This window comes from Aspergillus fumigatus, chromosome 5 (genome assembly GCF_000002655.1).
Source record: "Aspergillus fumigatus Af293 chromosome 5, whole genome shotgun sequence".
Classification (NCBI taxonomy): domain Eukaryota; kingdom Fungi; phylum Ascomycota; class Eurotiomycetes; order Eurotiales; family Aspergillaceae; genus Aspergillus; species Aspergillus fumigatus.
The window spans coordinates 628663-645254 of record NC_007198.1 but is presented as its reverse complement, the minus strand read 5'-3'; the positions used below and the strand labels follow the sequence as shown (position 1 = coordinate 645254).

The 16592-nt window shown below is 52.3% G+C and overlaps 6 protein-coding genes across 6 annotated transcripts; 4 read left to right on the top strand and 2 right to left on the bottom strand.

Annotated features, from left to right (window-relative positions):
* Positions 1 to 286: 286 nt before the first annotated feature.
* Positions 287 to 1282, top strand: AFUA_5G02490 (zinc-binding alcohol dehydrogenase family protein; the record flags this gene model as incomplete). The annotated part of the gene is made up of 1 exon (XM_743000.1): positions 287 to 1282. The coding sequence occupies one exon, from the start codon at positions 287 to 289 to the stop codon at positions 1280 to 1282; it is 996 nt and encodes a 331-aa protein (XP_748093.1).
* A 2098-nt stretch (positions 1283 to 3380) lies between these two features.
* AFUA_5G02480 (glycogen [starch] synthase) lies at positions 3381 to 5705 on the top strand (the record flags this gene model as incomplete). Its single annotated transcript, XM_743001.1, has 4 exons — positions 3381 to 3845; positions 3924 to 5286; positions 5342 to 5537; positions 5588 to 5705. The coding sequence occupies 4 exons, from the start codon at positions 3381 to 3383 to the stop codon at positions 5703 to 5705; spliced, it is 2142 nt and encodes a 713-aa protein (XP_748094.1).
* Positions 5706 to 6648: 943 nt separating this feature from the next.
* On the top strand, positions 6649 to 8335 carry AFUA_5G02470 (NMT1/THI5 family protein; the record flags this gene model as incomplete). The annotated part of the gene is made up of 5 exons (XM_743002.2): positions 6649 to 6746; positions 7062 to 7135; positions 7235 to 7406; positions 7455 to 7604; positions 7664 to 8335. Exons 2-5 carry the CDS (start codon positions 7101 to 7103, stop codon positions 8333 to 8335), a joined length of 1029 nt encoding a protein of 342 aa, XP_748095.1. The 5' UTR covers positions 6649 to 6746; positions 7062 to 7100.
* Positions 8336 to 8652: 317 nt separating this feature from the next.
* Positions 8653 to 10578, bottom strand: AFUA_5G02460 (arylsulfotransferase family protein; the record flags this gene model as incomplete). The annotated part of the gene is made up of 2 exons (XM_743003.1): positions 8653 to 10122; positions 10183 to 10578. The coding sequence occupies 2 exons, from the start codon at positions 10576 to 10578 to the stop codon at positions 8653 to 8655; spliced, it is 1866 nt and encodes a 621-aa protein (XP_748096.1).
* Positions 10579 to 12161: 1583 nt separating this feature from the next.
* Positions 12162 to 13280, bottom strand: erg20 (bifunctional (2E,6E)-farnesyl diphosphate synthase/dimethylallyltranstransferase; the record flags this gene model as incomplete). The annotated part of the gene is made up of 2 exons (XM_743004.1): positions 12162 to 13085; positions 13161 to 13280. 2 exons carry the CDS (start codon positions 13278 to 13280, stop codon positions 12162 to 12164), a joined length of 1044 nt encoding a protein of 347 aa, XP_748097.1.
* A 215-nt stretch (positions 13281 to 13495) lies between these two features.
* AFUA_5G02440 (anaphase promoting complex subunit CDC23) lies at positions 13496 to 16215 on the top strand. Its single transcript, XM_743005.2, has 4 exons — positions 13496 to 13962; positions 14024 to 14756; positions 14811 to 14994; positions 15045 to 16215. The coding sequence occupies exons 1-4, from the start codon at positions 13859 to 13861 to the stop codon at positions 16091 to 16093; spliced, it is 2070 nt and encodes a 689-aa protein (XP_748098.1). The 5' UTR covers positions 13496 to 13858; the 3' UTR covers positions 16094 to 16215.
* Positions 16216 to 16592: the final 377 nt, after the last annotated feature.

Here is a 16592-nt window from a genome sequence, read left to right as displayed (position 1 = left end):
GCATTATTACCCCACCAACTGGCAAGTACACAGAAGATACCTCAGGCACATCAGGCAAGAGTTCTTGATGCAGATAGAGAACAACAATTGATGAGTAGCTGAGCATGCGTTACTTGACTCGCTGTCGAGATAGATCATATGCTGCATGCCCGAGGGGGCTCTATGCAGGAAGGGGGAAAAATTGAACCGTCCTCCATCCTACTACAGCCTAAGACATGCAGTGGACACCTACCACTCCTCATAGATACAGTCTCGCAGATAGTACGACTACTTGAACGGGGAAAAAATGTCCTTAATGAAAGCCATCATCCTGCACACTCCCGGTCCCCCAGACACTCTCAAGCTCACTCACCATCCCATCCCAATTCCTGAACCAGGTGAACTCCGCCTCAGAATCAAAGCATTCGGCCTCAACCGCTCCGACCTCCTCGCCCGACAAGGCCGCGCCAATCACCCCATCGCCTACCCCCGAATCCCCGGCATCGAAGCCGTCGGCATCATCGACACAGCCCCGGGCCTAGAAGACACTTTCCCGCCAGGTAGCACCGTAGCGACTGCAATGGGCGGGATGGGGACAGTGTTCGACGGGGGCTACGCCGAGTATGTATGCGTTCCAGCGCGGCAGACACAGCTCCTCCAGCCTAAGACGACCCTGCCATGGGAGATTCTGGGTGCGATCCCCGTGATGGTGCCGACGGCGTGGGGTGCGCTGATTCGGTCGCTGGGGCTTAGGGCGAGGGATCGGCTGTTGATACGTGGGGGGACGACGTCTGTGGGGCTGGCGGCCGCTGCGATTGCGAAGGCACATGGGGCGTATGTGGCCAGTACGACGAGGAAGAAGGAGCGGGAGGCGATGTTGCTTGAGAATGGGGCAGATCGTGTCTGGACTGACGATGGGGCGGTTGCGGAGCAGATTCGGGACGCGGACTCGGGCTGTTACTATGATAAAGTGCTTGAGCTGGTGGGGACAGCTACTCTGGCTGACTCGCTGCGGTGTGTGAAGAAAGGGGGTGTTGTATCTCTGGTAGGCAGGTTGTGTGAGAATGGCGATCTGGAGAAGGTGGACCTGATGGAGTTGATCCCCTCTGGGGTCAAGCTGACGGTGTACCAGGGGACGTCTGAAGATTTCATGAACACGCCGCTGGATGCGGTACTGAGGTTGATTGAGCAGGGAAGTTTGAAATTCAAGATAGGGCGAGTCTTGCGGATGGAACAGATTGTTGAGGCCCATCGGTGTATGGAAGAAAATGAAGCGGAAGGGAAGATTGTGATTCTCTCTTGACATAGACGGCGCAACAGCTTTTCTTCTCATATACTTGATCATAAATAGAATTCTGGTTATAAAATAGATAGATGTGATGGAATAGAGCACTCGGATGTTTATATTCCAATGCCCACCCAGGCTCCTCATCCGTACCCTATCCGCGTTAGATCCGCCATCTTTCAGGTACGAGACCAAGCGGGGCCAGATCTTCGTTCTCTGGAGACTGGAGTGTTTAGACGATGAGACAACGATAAAAACAACAAGGGTAATACGTTTGTTCCTCGTCCGGTTCTGCAGCGGCACCACCGAGTATACCAGTGCTGACGTTCGCCTGGGTCGACAAATCTACCTAGGAACGACCATGTCGATGTCAGTTTGTGGAAGGCGCAAGTATATCGGCAATCTGTCCCATGGAGCCGTTGGTGCCTGAGCTATGGAAGCCGTTGAAGAGTTCATCGAGTAGGCGTGCCAGAACCACGCAGTTGCGAGGCATGTCTTGGTCGCCGGTACCTCTTCTGAGCCAGGTAAACCAGGCATGGGCTTGGTCTGGCAGCATTTCTCGATAAAAAAACGATGCCTGTGTCCTGCGCCCAAGCTAGTTCATGCGTATTTGTTGGTTATGCTATTCATTGAACCTGCTGCCACGCGCTAATTTCACCATTGTGGCATCAGAGACCAGAAGAGTCCTGCGCAGTGATCGCAAGGCTACTCAGGCTACTATGCCCGATTTCCGAGTAACCTCGAGGCCAGCATCAACTAACTGGCTTTGAGACTGGAGTAACACCGTGGAAAAAGACGCTGGAGGAGCTACAAGAACGTTTGATCGGTTTGCACAGGAGAACAAAGTTCATTGGGAGTGAGGGGTTAATCGAACGGTAGTTCCGATACAGATGTACCTGTCTAGTGTATGCCTCTTAAAAGTCAGAACAGTTTAAGACATGATACTGTCCACGGTACCTCTGTATAACAGTGCGAAGAATCAAACACGCTAAAGTGGTCAAAACCTGATTGGCGGAAAACAAGTCACATGTTGTGAGTCTGACGGGCGGATCATGACATCATAACCCAGCAGCTTTCCCCAGATCTGCTGCTGTCTACTTGTCGAGTGGGGGAGTCCTAAGAAGTTGGCAGTTAGTACCTGTGAGGTATGCTACAGACACCGACATTACAGAACCATAATCATGGAATGACATGATCTGCTGACTGTCAATTTCTTGTTGGATTACTTCTGCCATGGGGGGCGCAATCGACAGTTTATGTAGGAGGCGAGACCCTGGTAGTGGCAAAGCTCAGTTGGCGCTAGTTACGGAGGTACATAGAGAGGTACTGCACAAAGTCAAGGCGCAAAGCTACCATTGCACACCGAAAACATTTCTGGTCTACTCCGATCCGAATTAACACGGCGACTAAAGTGGTCAATTGCTCAGTACTCAATTGTGGGAACAGAAAGTAAAAGAAAGTAGTATGAAAAAGCCGACGAACAGTGGTTGCTCAGACACAATCCCTGGTCAAGCTGGTCGGGCTAAGGGCCTGAGGCCTGTAAGAACGGTGGCATCTCTTCCTTGTCCTTGGTCTAGGTGCGCAACCCACGCAACCACCCCTCCAACACTTTTACAGCAAGTAGAGAGACCTTGAAAAGTAGACGGACTAGGGAGTGCACAAGTTTTGTTTCTCGTCAGATAAATTATTGGTATTTCAAGTTTTGTAATTTTGCCTCTTCGCTTTATTTTTTGAGCTCCCTTCAAAATCTCTTCATCCCTCCCTCAGACAGTACCTGAGACACGACGAACCTCACCCGCAGCTGAATCTGGGCAAACGCAGAACCAACCTCCCACACTAGAACTAATCCCCGCCACTTGGACCCCCGCACGGTCGAAACTACCTTTTTTCTTGGAGAAGAGAAGAGAGGAAAGACGGAAGAAGAAGAGCTGCAGGTTTGTGCGTCTCCCATTTCTTTTCCTCAACGCAGACCTTCTCCCTTTGTTTCTCCCGAACCTGGCCTGATTGTGCCTTGTGATGGTCAGCTCGGGCCTGAGATTGGTTTCAATTATTTCCGCTTTGATCTCTACGATATTGCATACTCCTACAGCTTCTAATCTACAATTCAAGGCACACGATGGACAGCGAGGATACTGGTCCCGACCCTCCCAAGAGAGATGTGCGCAACCACATCCTCTTTGAGATTGCTACTGAAGTCGCCAACCGAGTCGGTGGTATATACTCCGTGCTGAAATCTAAAGCTCCGGTCACTACAGCTGAATATGGCGATCGGTACACCCTGATCGGGCCTTTGAACCGGGCCTCCGCAGCCGTGGAGGTGGAGGAGCTGACTCCCTCGAACCCCCGCATGGTGGAGACTATGAACTCCATGAAGGAGCGTGGCATTGGCATGGTGTATGGTCGCTGGCTGATTGAAGGTGCCCCTCGGGTTCTCCTCATCGATACAGGAACTGGATACAAGTACCTGGATGAGTGGAAGGGCGACCTCTGGAATATCGCCGGTATTCCGTCTCCCGCGTCGGATACGGAGACCAATGAGGCCATTGTCTTCGGTTACCTGGTAGCGTGGTTTTTGGGAGAAGTACGTTCGATTTCAGGGACTCTTAGGGTGCAAAAATAGTCTCGGAGGCGACGATGCTAACCGATGGATGGCCTTTAGTTTATCGCTCACGAACGCCGGCGTGCAGTAGTCGCTCATTTCCACGAATGGCTTGCCGGTGTCGCCCTGCCTCTGACCAAGAAGAGGCACATGGATCTAACCACTATCTTCACGACTCATGCGACTTTGCTTGGTCGGTATCTTTGCGCCGGATCTGTCGACTTTTACAACAATCTCCAGCATTTCGATGTGGACGCCGAGGCTGGCAAGAGAGGCATCTATCATAGGTACTGCATTGAGAGAGCCGCCGCACACAGCGCAGACGTCTTCACTACAGTCTCACACATCACGGCATTTGAAAGTGAGCATCTGCTCAAGCGCAAACCGGACGGGGTGCTTCCCAATGGATTGAATGTCAAGAAATTCGCGGCGGTGCATGAGTTCCAGAACTTGCACTCCCAGTCCAAAGAGAAGATCAACGACTTCGTTCGCGGTCACTTCTATGGCCACAATGACTTTGATCTGGACAACACTCTCTACGTCTTCACGGCAGGTCGGTATGAATTCCGGAACAAGGGAGTGGATATGTTCATCGAGGGCCTGGCTCGTCTTAATCATCGCCTGAAAGCCAGCGGGTCCAAGACGACCGTGGTGGCCTTTATCATCATGCCAGCCCAGACCTCGTCGCTGACTGTGGAGGCCCTCAAGGGTCAAGCTGTCGTCAAGTCCTTGCGAGACACAATCGAGATGATCGAAAAGAGTATCGGAAAACGGATGTATGAGCGTTGCCTAGCCTGGAAAGAAGGCGACAACATGCCCGACGAGAAGGATTTGATTACAAGCCAAGACCGTGTGCTGCTGCGTCGGAGACTTTTCGCCATGAAGCGGCACGGATTGCCTCCGATTGTGACGCACAACATGATCAATGACCATGAGGATCCGATTCTCAACCAAATCCGTCGCGTTGAGCTTTTCAACTACCCGACGGACCGCGTCAAGGTCATCTTCCATCCGGAGTTCCTGAACTCCTCCAACCCTGTTCTGCCTCTGGACTACGACGACTTTGTCCGTGGTACGCATCTGGGAGTCTTCCCATCGTACTACGAACCCTGGGGTTACACGCCTGCGGAATGTACCGTGATGGGCGTGCCAAGCATCACCACCAACTTGTCCGGTTTCGGCTGCTACATGGAAGAATTGATTGAAAACTCCTCCGACTATGGAATTTACATTGTGGACCGGCGCATGAAGGGCGTTGATGAATCTGTCAATCAGCTGACTGACTTCATGTTCAATTTTACCCAGAAGAGCCGACGACAGCGCATTAACCAGAGGAACCGCACGGAACGTTTGAGTGATCTGCTCGATTGGAAGCGTATGGGTTTGGAATATGTCAAGGCTCGACAGCTGGCTCTAAGAAGAGGTGAGGCAACTCATGTCCCCAGCCCTTTTTCACTTCTTGCTGACTCCAGGTATAGCCTACCCTTCATCCTTCGATGGTCCCGAAGACTATTTCGACGTCATTGGAGGAACAGAGCAGAAGCTCTCGCGTCCATTGTCAGTCCCCGGGTCTCCACGGGATCGATCTGGAGTGATGACTCCGGGTGATTTTGCTACCATTCAGGAAGTCAAAGAGGGCCTGGACACTGAGGACTATATCGCATGGCGTCTTCCGTAAGTCTCCACTCAAATCGGGGCAATGGGACATCACTGACAAGGCACAGTAATAGCGAAGAGGAAGAGCCGGATGATCATTACTTCCCGCTCACTTTACGGACGAAGAAGTCTTCGGACCGACCTTCGTCGCCGCTGGATAGCATCCCCGTTAACGGTGGCCGTTGATTCCGATGGCATAACCGGCGGGTGATCATTTGCGGATCCACAACTCTCCAAATGAGCATAATTTAAATTCAAGGAATCAAGTCACTGGCAGCTGGAGCCCCATTGATCGTCGGTCTGCCTTTTTTTTTTCTTCTTCAATTCATTTCCAATTATTTCCTCTCATTCTGCATCAAACCCGCATGTCCTCTTTCCTCGTTCTCTGGATCGTCATTTCAACTACGTGCTATAGTTTCTTGGAGATGACCAAAGTGGACTTGATTTGACCCAAATGGTTGTTGCGTCAATCTGATCATGATCATTAATGATTGAGGGTTGTGCTGCTTTGGAAATTCTATGCCATGTCTGCACTTGTTCATCTGTGTCATTTGCGCCTTGCTCTCTACATAGCGTGCTGTTTCATTGTTTCCCTTGAATCTCCTTCCTGGTGGAATCTATGTCAACAGAGATGAGGCCTTGCCTTGAGAAATTGCATTTGTATGTCTCGACAGGTCTACTGGAATTGAATATCTACTAGCAATAGCTGGTCGGTCGACTATTCGAGCAGTCATATGAGCATGATTTATGGGGTTGCAAGGATACTCTCATGTTGGCCTTGCGTCCCAGGATTCAATCCTTATTCGCATGGTCTGTCCGGCAATTATCGGACCTTGGAGAGGAGGATGGGGCCACGATCATAGTGATGTGTTGAAAACTATAAGACTTGCCCATGCCCAAAGCCAATCAAAGCAACTGATCGTTTTCGTAGCCCACAGTGGATGGCAACCTTGAACCGAAAGTAGACAGAGGTTGGAGTCATCCCGGTGAGACTGAGACCTACCTCATGGTGGGGTAATCGGCTCGCTCTCCTCCGCCCTGCTATTATTTCTACCCCTCCTCTTCCTCTTCCTCATCTACACCAACGTTTCACCTCACTATCTTTGCTTCATCGTGTCGAGTTCATCGAAAGAAACCTCTGCCATTCCTCTGGTAGGACTCACCATGGGGCCGCGCAGTCAAGATGACCCTCGGGGTCATTTTCGCTAGGGGTTGAGATGGGTCAAGGTATCGTACATTGTATAATAACAGTCACTGCTCGCGCATGACAGGTGTTCGATCTGGGTTTCTGTCTGAAGACTGGTGCTTTTTGTTCGGTATGCTCGACTGCTCTGTGGTTATTTTTTTGACCTGGAGAGACGCCTCGCAGACGGATGGACGCTCCCAGTCGTCAGTCAGAAACCCGGTCGTTCTGAGATTATACTGTCATAACTTGATCTAGATAATACTAGCGAAAGGACATGCGTGGCACTGATTGTCCCCCTTACCCCCTTCTGTGAAAGATGAGGGGCTTTGCCTCTCTGTTTGCTGACTGATTTTCAGAACAATTGCAATCTGCCGTCCACGTGAATCTGTGTCAAGATGTCTACTGACAAGATCACCTTTCTGACCAACTGGTACGACTTTGCAGTTGTTCTGCTATCTTTACCTTAACCAAACTAAGTTTGGTGTTATGTGTTGTGAGGCCAGCTTGCTAAGTGGTCTGTCTTGTGTAGGCACGCGACGCCCTACCATGCGCCTCTGTACCTTGCCCACAGCAAGGGTTTTTTCAAGGAAGAGGGCCTCAAGGTTGCTATTCTGGAGCCTAATGACCCTTCCGATGTGACCGAGATCATCGGCAGCGGCAAGGTTGACATGGGCTTCAAGGCTATGATTCACACCCTGGCTGTATGTAGTTGGTCATGTCGTTGATGGTTCGATGCTCACAGTCACCAGGCCAAAGCTCGTAACTTCCCCGTCACCTCAATCGGCTCTCTGCTCGACGAGCCTTTCACCGGTGTTGTCTATCTCAAGGATAGCGGAATTACCGAGGACTTTCGGTCCCTGAAGGGCAAGAGGATCGGTTACGTCGGAGAGTTCGGCAAGGTTTGTGGTGTATTTTCTTTCTCCGGAAGAAGGGCATGCACTCATTGGGGTGTTCATAGATCCAAATCGATGAGCTCACCAAGTACTACGGCATGACTGCCGACGACTACACTGCCGTTCGCTGCGGCATGAACGTCACCAAGGCCATCATCCGCGGCGACATCGACGCCGGTATCGGTCTCGAGAACGTGCAGATGGTCGAGCTGGCCGAGTGGCTCGCCTCTCAGAACCGTCCCCGCGATGACGTTCAGATGCTCCGTATTGACCAACTCGCCGAACTCGGCTGCTGCTGCTTCTGCTCTATCCTCTACATCGCCAACGACGCCTTCCTGGCCGCCAACCCAGACAAGGTGCAGAAGTTCATGCGCGCCGTCAAGCGCGCTACCGACTACGTCCTCGCGGAGCCCGCCAAGGCCTACGAGGAGTACATCGACGTCAAGCCCATCATGGGAACCCCTGTGAACCGCAAGATCTTCGAGCGCTCCTTTGCGTACTTCAGCCGCGATCTGAAGAACGTCCAGCGTGACTGGGCCAAGGTTACCAACTACGGAAAGCGCCTGGGCATCCTCGACGCGAACTTTGAGCCCAACTACACCAACAAGTACCTCTCCTGGGACCTGGATGCGGACTCCACCGACCCTCTTGGTGACCAGAAGCGCATGGCTGAGCTGCAGAAGCAGGTCGCCGCTGAGGGCGGGTTCAAGCGCCTTCACGTGTCTGCTTCTGCTTAGGCACGTTTCCCCTTTCTCCGGGAGTAGGACTTGGTGTTGGACCAGCTCGATCGTTTGTGGTCAGATAGCTAGTCAGTCACTCGTTAGTCTCTCAGTGAGACAACCAATGAAATTTGTGAATTGATCAACTCAGTTGAAATAGCTGTAATACGTCTAAGGTTTAGCGCCTGATGGCTCTTTCGTCCAGCTGTTGAGGTCAACCTATCATTGCGGTTCGCAAGCTTGCTTTCAGTCTTATGGAAGTGATCCTTGTATGCATCTTAATTTATCTTCAGCACACCGATGCGACTATTAGTAGCACATAACCCCCGACTGCCTCAACCATCAAACTCCCCTCCCGAATCCGAACGCGACAACCGCCTACCCTGCAACAACGATAACTCCATTCCCTCAAACTCCACCTCGCTAAGATCATGCTCATCCCCATTGAACTCATCAACAGGCTTCCACCCACCCCGTTCCCGTTCCCGTTCCCATTCCCGGTCATCTTCCTGAGTCCAGAACCGCCGCCAGACAAACCACGCACACACAGCCAGGAAAACAGCAGAGGAGAACCCAAAAGCAAAGAACAGGAACGCGCGGACATCGATCGACGAGGAGGAGGAGGAGGAGGAGGAGCCGTTGCCGCTGTCCCTGTTACCCGGGCCGAGGGCGACTTCCTCAGACTCCGGATCCCAGTGCAACCATGCTGTCGCGCCGAGGATCTGGCCTGTAGCGTTGAGGCCAAGAACGCGCAGGTAGTTCTGGGATGTCTGCGCCGGAATGCTGATAATAGTCTCGAAGCCGGATTTGGGGACGGCGGTGAGGAAAGTTATTGACTCGTCTTCCTTGTTGGGTTCGCGCATGTCGGAGCCCTGAAGGACCCAGGTCGCGACCTCTGTAGCTCCGTTCCAGCTGACGGCTGCTTCGTGGCGATACAGGGCGAGAGCCGGGTTCGTGCGCGGGAGGCCGGTCCAGCGGTGTTTGAAGACGCGGTAGGAGAGGATTTTCCCTGCGCCGAACGCGGATGCCGGGCCGAAGTGGACGTGGCAGAGGACGTCGCCGGCGGTGGTGTACTCTGTCCAAGCGGCGTTGGCGCCGTAGCCTAGCAGGACGTTGCCGGTGTTGAGGAGCTGGACAGACCCCTGGGACTGGCTGCTGATGGGGTGGGGGTTCCAGTACTCGTGTCGGAGGCTGACGGTCATCTGGCGCGTGTCGACGTCGAGGTAGAGGCCTCGGCTGGTGAGGCGCGGGGAGCCGTCGCCGCGGGAGGCGTTGTCGAAGAGGGTGATGGCCGAGCCGTTGTCGTGGAAGCGGGCGTGGTGCTGCCAGGTGAAGTTTGTGGCGGCGCCGGCAGAGAGGTCGTGGAAGTCGTTATGCTTGCCGCCGAGGCGCCAGATGATGTTGCCTGTGCGGCCGTCAATGTATGTGAGACAGCTCATGTAGCGCGAGGACACTAGGAAGTTGCCCTTGGCGTCCTTGTCGACGCTGTTGATGTGGAAGAAGTCCCAGGGATGGTCTTCGGAGTCGCCGGCGCCTTCGCGGCCGCGGTAGCTGTCGGTTAGGTTGAAGTGCTCGGATGCGCGCCACTGGAAGAGCAGCTGGCCGGTCTCAATGTCGACCTCTTGGAACGTGCCGTCCCATATCCAGCCCTTTTCTGGGCCGCCTGCGGACCGTAGATCCGCGGGGACGACGTCGTAGACCGTGAAGAGGGCGGTTTCATGACCAGTGATCTGGAACTCGTGGAGGTCTGCTGGCAGGCCGTTGGCTCCCCGGATCGTATACGCCTCCTCATAGGCCGAATCTAACTATCCCGAGGATTGACATCTGCCGCCTGTTTACCATGTAGACACGGACACGGGGCTTACCATGTAGTATGTCCCGTCGCCATGACCAACGATCCCATCGTTACCCACCCAGAATGTAAGATAGTCCTGGCCTTTGTATCTGTACACGTTCACGTTGTACGTCTGGCCGTAGTGTTTGGTCCACACCAGGTGACCATCCTGATCGATGATCATGGGCCCCGGATTTCGCACCGCCATTCCACGGGGCGCAATCAAGGTGTATTGCCCATCCTTGCATTGAGGATTGGACTCCACGTAGTTCAATATGGGGCCCATCGGAGCAGATGAACGATATGTCTCCGTGGGCCATTGCCCAAGGTCCCCATCCTCAAAGCGGCTCGACTGAAAATACGGTCCGCGATCTGCCTGTACAAGAGTGAATGCCGTTGCGACGGCGAACCATAGATCTCGCAGCATCATCACATCACATCAATCAAGGAAGAAAGATGTCCAGGATTTAATACAGCAGACCGCGGCCACTAACAGAGTGTCGACCGCCGTGAAGGCAACATGTTGGGCTGGCTCATATCTTTAGGAACGAAAGAGAGAGAGGGAGATATAAAAAAAAAAAAAAAAAAAAAAATACCCGATGGCTGGAGCGGCCAGCGACCGAACTGCATCATCAAAAGTCTGAACTATTTCGACAGACGCGCGGACGCCCACGTCTCCACGACAGTGAGCACCATCTCGTCGCCTGGGCCCACCCATTCAAAGCAGTACTGGCCGCTGTTTCTTCATTCATTACGGACTTGAACGACCGGCGGTTCCCAATAGTTGCTCAAATCGACGCAAAATCATTTCATTTTCTTCATTGTTTGCTGCTTGTCTCGAGGCGTCGGCAATCCCACGCCCGAGGCTGTACTCCGTACGCTGAGCGGATATGGCGTGGCCAGGTGGAGACAAGACCTCCGTCTTCTGGATATTAACCAAAACGCTAGAGATCGAGCGATGGCCTAAGAAGCAAGTCAGCACGCGCTGACCTCCAGGTGGAGATCTATCTGTCAATCATGTTTGTGCTCGCATGATGCTATCTCAATCAGTGCAAGATGATGACGACGATGCTTAGGATTTCGTCGTTGATTTGACTTTGGTTAAGCATGCGACTCTTGGATATGGCAGAGGCATATTGGGGGTGGAATCGCTGGAAATGACTGTCTCAGGAATATTCATATGTTGACATCAATGTGAGGGACGACAATTCGCGATGGAAGATGAGTCTCGGAGGGTGCTGTAACTGTCTGGTAACCCAAGCCACACGCAGTACTACACTGCCCTCATCCTCAGCCACCTCTGCGCTGCAAACGTTCCCTTACTTCTCATTACAGGTATTCTGAGAGGTTATTAAGCTCGCCTTCTCATACAGATCGGTCATCATGCGCGGATTCTCAATCAATATCCTCATTCGAAGATGAGAAGCCTGCAGCAACCTGCGGCAACCCGCTTAACCTCGTCGAGAGTGCCTCAACACGTCGTTTTTCTCCCGACATCACATTGGCTGAGGCAATGACTCCAAGGTCAGAGTGGCATCAGCATTGATATCACCTACGAGAGTGATTCGCCAGTCGTCTGTCGTCCTAGCTTCTCCTGCCATAATGGTGTCAAAGCCAGCTGAAGGGTGCTTTTATCTCGTCATTGGAGAGCTAGGATTGCTTAATTGCTTGAGTGAGGCAAACAGGCTGATTTCGAATCACTCCCACCCGGATACCTGCCATTGTGAAAGACAAGTGGGCATTCATGCGCTGGCACGGCTATTCGCGATAGGTCCACGGTTCACCGGCATTGTGCTAGATCAAAAGCCTCTCTAAATGCATTAAATAATATGTGTATCAAGAAAGCCTCTGTCTAACAACATGAGCTTATGAACTGTATATACATGCAGGTTAACAGCACGTCATATAATCATTAGCTATTCTATGTCGTTTGGTGGGGGTATGGACATAAATCAACCCAGGCATGGTATTAAGAGACAGAAGGTAGCATGCCTCATACTTTTAACGAGACTATTTGGTGCGCTTGTAGATCTTGCCAAGGAATGCCTCGAAGACCTCTTTCTTCAGGCCCTGACTTTCGTCAATGGCTGCAATCTTGCGGCGAATTTCACCAACGGTCTTCTCCTCGTACTCCTTGTAGACCTTCTCCAAGTCGAGTTCCTTGTACAACGCCTTGACCTTGGCCTCAAGCTCGCTGTCCTTGCGGCCGTAGGCGGTGTCGAGGAGCTTGCGCTGCTCAGTGTTGCAGCGCTGAAGAGCTTGGTTGATCAGCCATGAGCACTTGTTGTCCTGGATATCGGTGCCGATCTTGCCAATGACGGCTGGATCACCATAGGCGTCCAAGTAGTCGTCCTGCACCTGGAAGTACTGACCCAGCGGGATCAGGATGTCGTGGGTCTGTTGAAGGTTCTCGGGGGTGGCGAGTTCGAGGTAGAGCAAAGCAAGAGCAACGGGAAGGTAGAAACTGTAGTAAGCGGTTTTGTAGGTCACGATGAACATGTACTTCTCCATGGAGAAGTTGTCCAGATCAACCTTGTCCTCAGGGGCCGTAATCAAATCGCACAGTTGACCGAGTTCCGTCTGCCAGGTGGTCTCATGGAACAGCTCAAGGAAATCGACGTAGGCAGGATGAGAGCGGAAGTGCTTCTTGAGGATCACGTAGATGCCGGATTCAAGCATGAATGCGTCGTTGATAGCAATCAGCCCAACTCCAGGGTGGCGGTACCAGCACGGCTGGCCACGACGAGTAATCGAGCTGTCCATCATGTCATCGCTGACCAAGAAGAAAGCCTGGAGCAGCTCGGTCAACCAACCCAGGATGCTGAGATGCTTGAACTGCTCGTCGGTCAGGGGCTTCTGCAGTAGAGCGATGCCGGTATCTGGAACCGAGAGGCCGCGGTTGAGCTTTCCACCGGGAACGTTGACATTGAGGACCTTTTGAAAGAGTATTGGTTAGTTTCATGGCTGTTCTGAGATCAGTCGTAAGTGGGCGCGTCGACCGGGGCTCACCTGTTCGAACCACTTTACTGCATTCTCGGGCAGATTATATTTCTTAGCATGGGCCAGGAGATCTTCGGCCAATGTGGGGAAAACAGCCTCAAAGGCTGCACGACTGGTGGTAGTTGCCATTCTGCTTTGTATTGAAAGTGTCCTTGGGGAACAATGGAATTTCTTTCGAGCCCCTTTTTAAGCAATTGATGCTACAAGATCAATACCAAGAACGACGAGGGGCCGAGAACATCTACGATAACGGAAACCCCTCGGAGATGGAAATTTGCATTGTTTGCATTATTTTGCTATGTTTGCTCTCCAGCTCAATCGGGAAATTGTTTGGTCGAGTATGATGATGATCACTCCTCTGTGCATTGTCACATTCTCCCTCGCAGCATTTGGGGTCGTTATCTGCGTTTGTTTGAGATATTACGGCTGACAGTGCTCGTGGACTGCCTGGACTTTTATAATATCAGCAGTAGCAGCTCTCTCGAGATCATTCGACGACATCATTCCGCGTCGGCCATTTCGCGACTCGAGCAAGGTGCGACAATAAACTCAACGCGACGGTTGAGATAGCTAGCGCCGCTCTTGATCCGCCTAAAGACGGGTGTGATAGCCGTTCAAATACAAAGGAACAAGCTTCACGTATGCCGACACGCCTGGGGAAGCAGTCTATGCGATAAGATCTTGCAGGATCCTCAATCCTGATCAAGATGGCAGTGAATATAACGGAAGACAATATCAAGGATCTACAGTATCGATTCGAAGACGCGACCATCAAATGCTCCGAGCGATGTCTTTACCAATCCGCGAAATGGTACAGCCCAAGATTTGACCCGTTGCTAGGCGTTAAACTGATTTTGCCTCCTCAAACACAGGGCCGCCGAGATGCTCGACTCCCTCCTGCCGGTTGATCAATATGATACAGATCCTGACTCGCCAATGGAAATAGCAGATGCTCCGCCGACTCCCCAGAATCCCTACCTTCGCAGCCAAGACCCTCTCGAACTTGCGTTAGAGGCACAGGAAGCTCATAAATACCTGTTGGCGAAATCCTACTTTGATACGCGCGAGTATGACCGCTGTGCTGCTGTCTTCCTTCCTCCAACCATACCCCCTGTTCCTCTCTCCAACACATCACTTCCTACGACATCGCCGAAACCGAAAACGAGACACTCATTGACTCCGCAGAAAGGCAAAGCCAAGGCTATTTCGTACTCGAGTGTCAAAGAGAATAGCACGGCAAGGAATCCATATCCCAAGCTCAGTCAAAAGTCCTTGTTCCTTGCCTTGTACGCCAAATATTTAGCGGGGGAGAAGCGAAAGGATGAAGAGACCGAGATGGTGCTGGGCCCGGCAGATGGAGGGATGACGGTCAACCGGGAACTCCCTGGCTTGGCTTGGGGACTTGAAGGGTGGTTTGCGGAAAGACGAGAAAGAGGCCTGGAAGAGCGCAACCAGGGCTGGCTGGAGTATCTTTACGGTGTTGTCCTTCTGAAAGGTCGCAATGAAGAGGAAGCCAAGAAATGGCTCATCAGGAGTGTTCACTTGAACCCATTTCACTGGGGTGCTTGGCAGGAGCTGAACGACCTGCTTTCAAGCACAGAAGACGTACGGTGCCATGCTGCCGATTGATCTGATGACTGTTGCTGATCCTTTAAGCAGTTGAAACAAATTGTAGACCTTCTCCCTCAGAACATCATGACCCTCATCTTTCACGTCTATTGCAGTCAAGAGCTCTACCAGGCGACCGAAGACACATATCAGGCTCTGTCAGAGCTAGAGGCGATTTTTCCTACCAGTGCATTCCTAAAGACACAAAAAGCGCTTCTCTATTACCATTCGAAAGGTTCTGGTTTTCTATACCCGTCGCTGAACCCAGGCTAACTATCCTAGTAGACTTTGAAGAGGCATCACATATATTTACAGACATATTGATAACATCTCCTCATCGTCTGGACAGCCTTGATCACTACTCCAATATACTTTACGTCATGGGTGCGCGTCCACAGCTAGCCTTTGTTGCGCAGGTCGCAACCGCCACCGACAAGTTCCGCCCTGAAACATGCTGTGTTGTCGGCAATTATTACTCACTAAAATCCGAACATGAAAAAGCTGTGATGTACTTCAGGCGCGCCCTCACACTCGACCGTAACTTTCTCTCGGCCTGGACCCTCATGGGCCACGAATACATCGAAATGAAGAATACCCACGCTGCAATTGAGTCCTACCGCCGGGCCGTTGACGTGAACCGCAAAGATTACCGTGCTTGGTACGGGCTGGGCCAAGCGTACGAAGTACTCGACATGTCATTCTATGCCTTATTCTACTACCAGCGCGCAGCAGCGTTGCGGCCATACGATCCCAAAATGTGGCAGGCGGTTGGATCCTGTTATGCCAAGATGGGCCGTGTTGAGCAAAGCATCAAAGCGCTCAAACGCGCTCTCGTCGCCGGTTCATATTACGCAGATGACGCCTCGCAGGGCGGTGGAATGGGTGGACCGGGGCGTAAAATTCTCGACCCAGAGACGCTGCACCAGATTGCCACCCTCTACGAACGGCTCGGGGATGAAGAAGAAGCCGCCGCGTACATGGAGCTCACGCTACAGCAAGAAACTGGTCAAGGGCCCGAGGATGAGTCCTTTGCCTCCGATAACGACAACGACGATGACCAGTCGGGTGGTGAGGGCCAGCAAGGCTCACGGCGTGCTCGACAGTCGTCTTCGTTCGGCAACCAGAACGATAGTGAGGATGGTACATATCATGGTACCGGTGTGACGGCTACGACATCCAAGGCCCGTCTGTGGCTCGCGCGGTGGGCCTTGCGCCATGGCGACCTGGAACGAGCAGATCAATTGGCGGGCGAACTATGTCAAGACGGGGTCGAAGTCGAGGAGGCAAAGGCGTTGATGAGAGATGTCCGGGCCAGACGAGAAGGGGGTGGGTAATCCCTACATTGACATACTCTTTTATGAAGTTTAGCGAGGGCGTTTATGTCGCAAGGATGGATAGGGTATATTTTGATGTAGACCAATATGACGCACACTTCAAGTAGGGGCAGGATAGCCAGTGGCTTCTCCTTTCAATCGTCTTATGAAAACATATTTAACTATTGATATATTCTTCCATAGGCCGAGCCCAAGGAACGCCAGTATATAAAGAGGAGGTTTTTCAAGACTGTCAAACAATAACTCCTCAACTTCCATCCCAAGGGTATAATATGGACCACAACAAACGGATGTCTTAAGCACCCAAATCTCCCAAATCCCCCAGTTCGCGGCTGTCAAACGTTATAGAAACACGCGGTGCCCTCGCAGCACTCTGGGATTTGATCAACTCGCGTAGACATGACCGCTGACCTCCATCGCTATTTGCTGGGGTCCCCCCTATCTCAGAGGCACCGCCATCGGCGTACTCGACGCCCAACTCCAGGCTCCACGATACGCA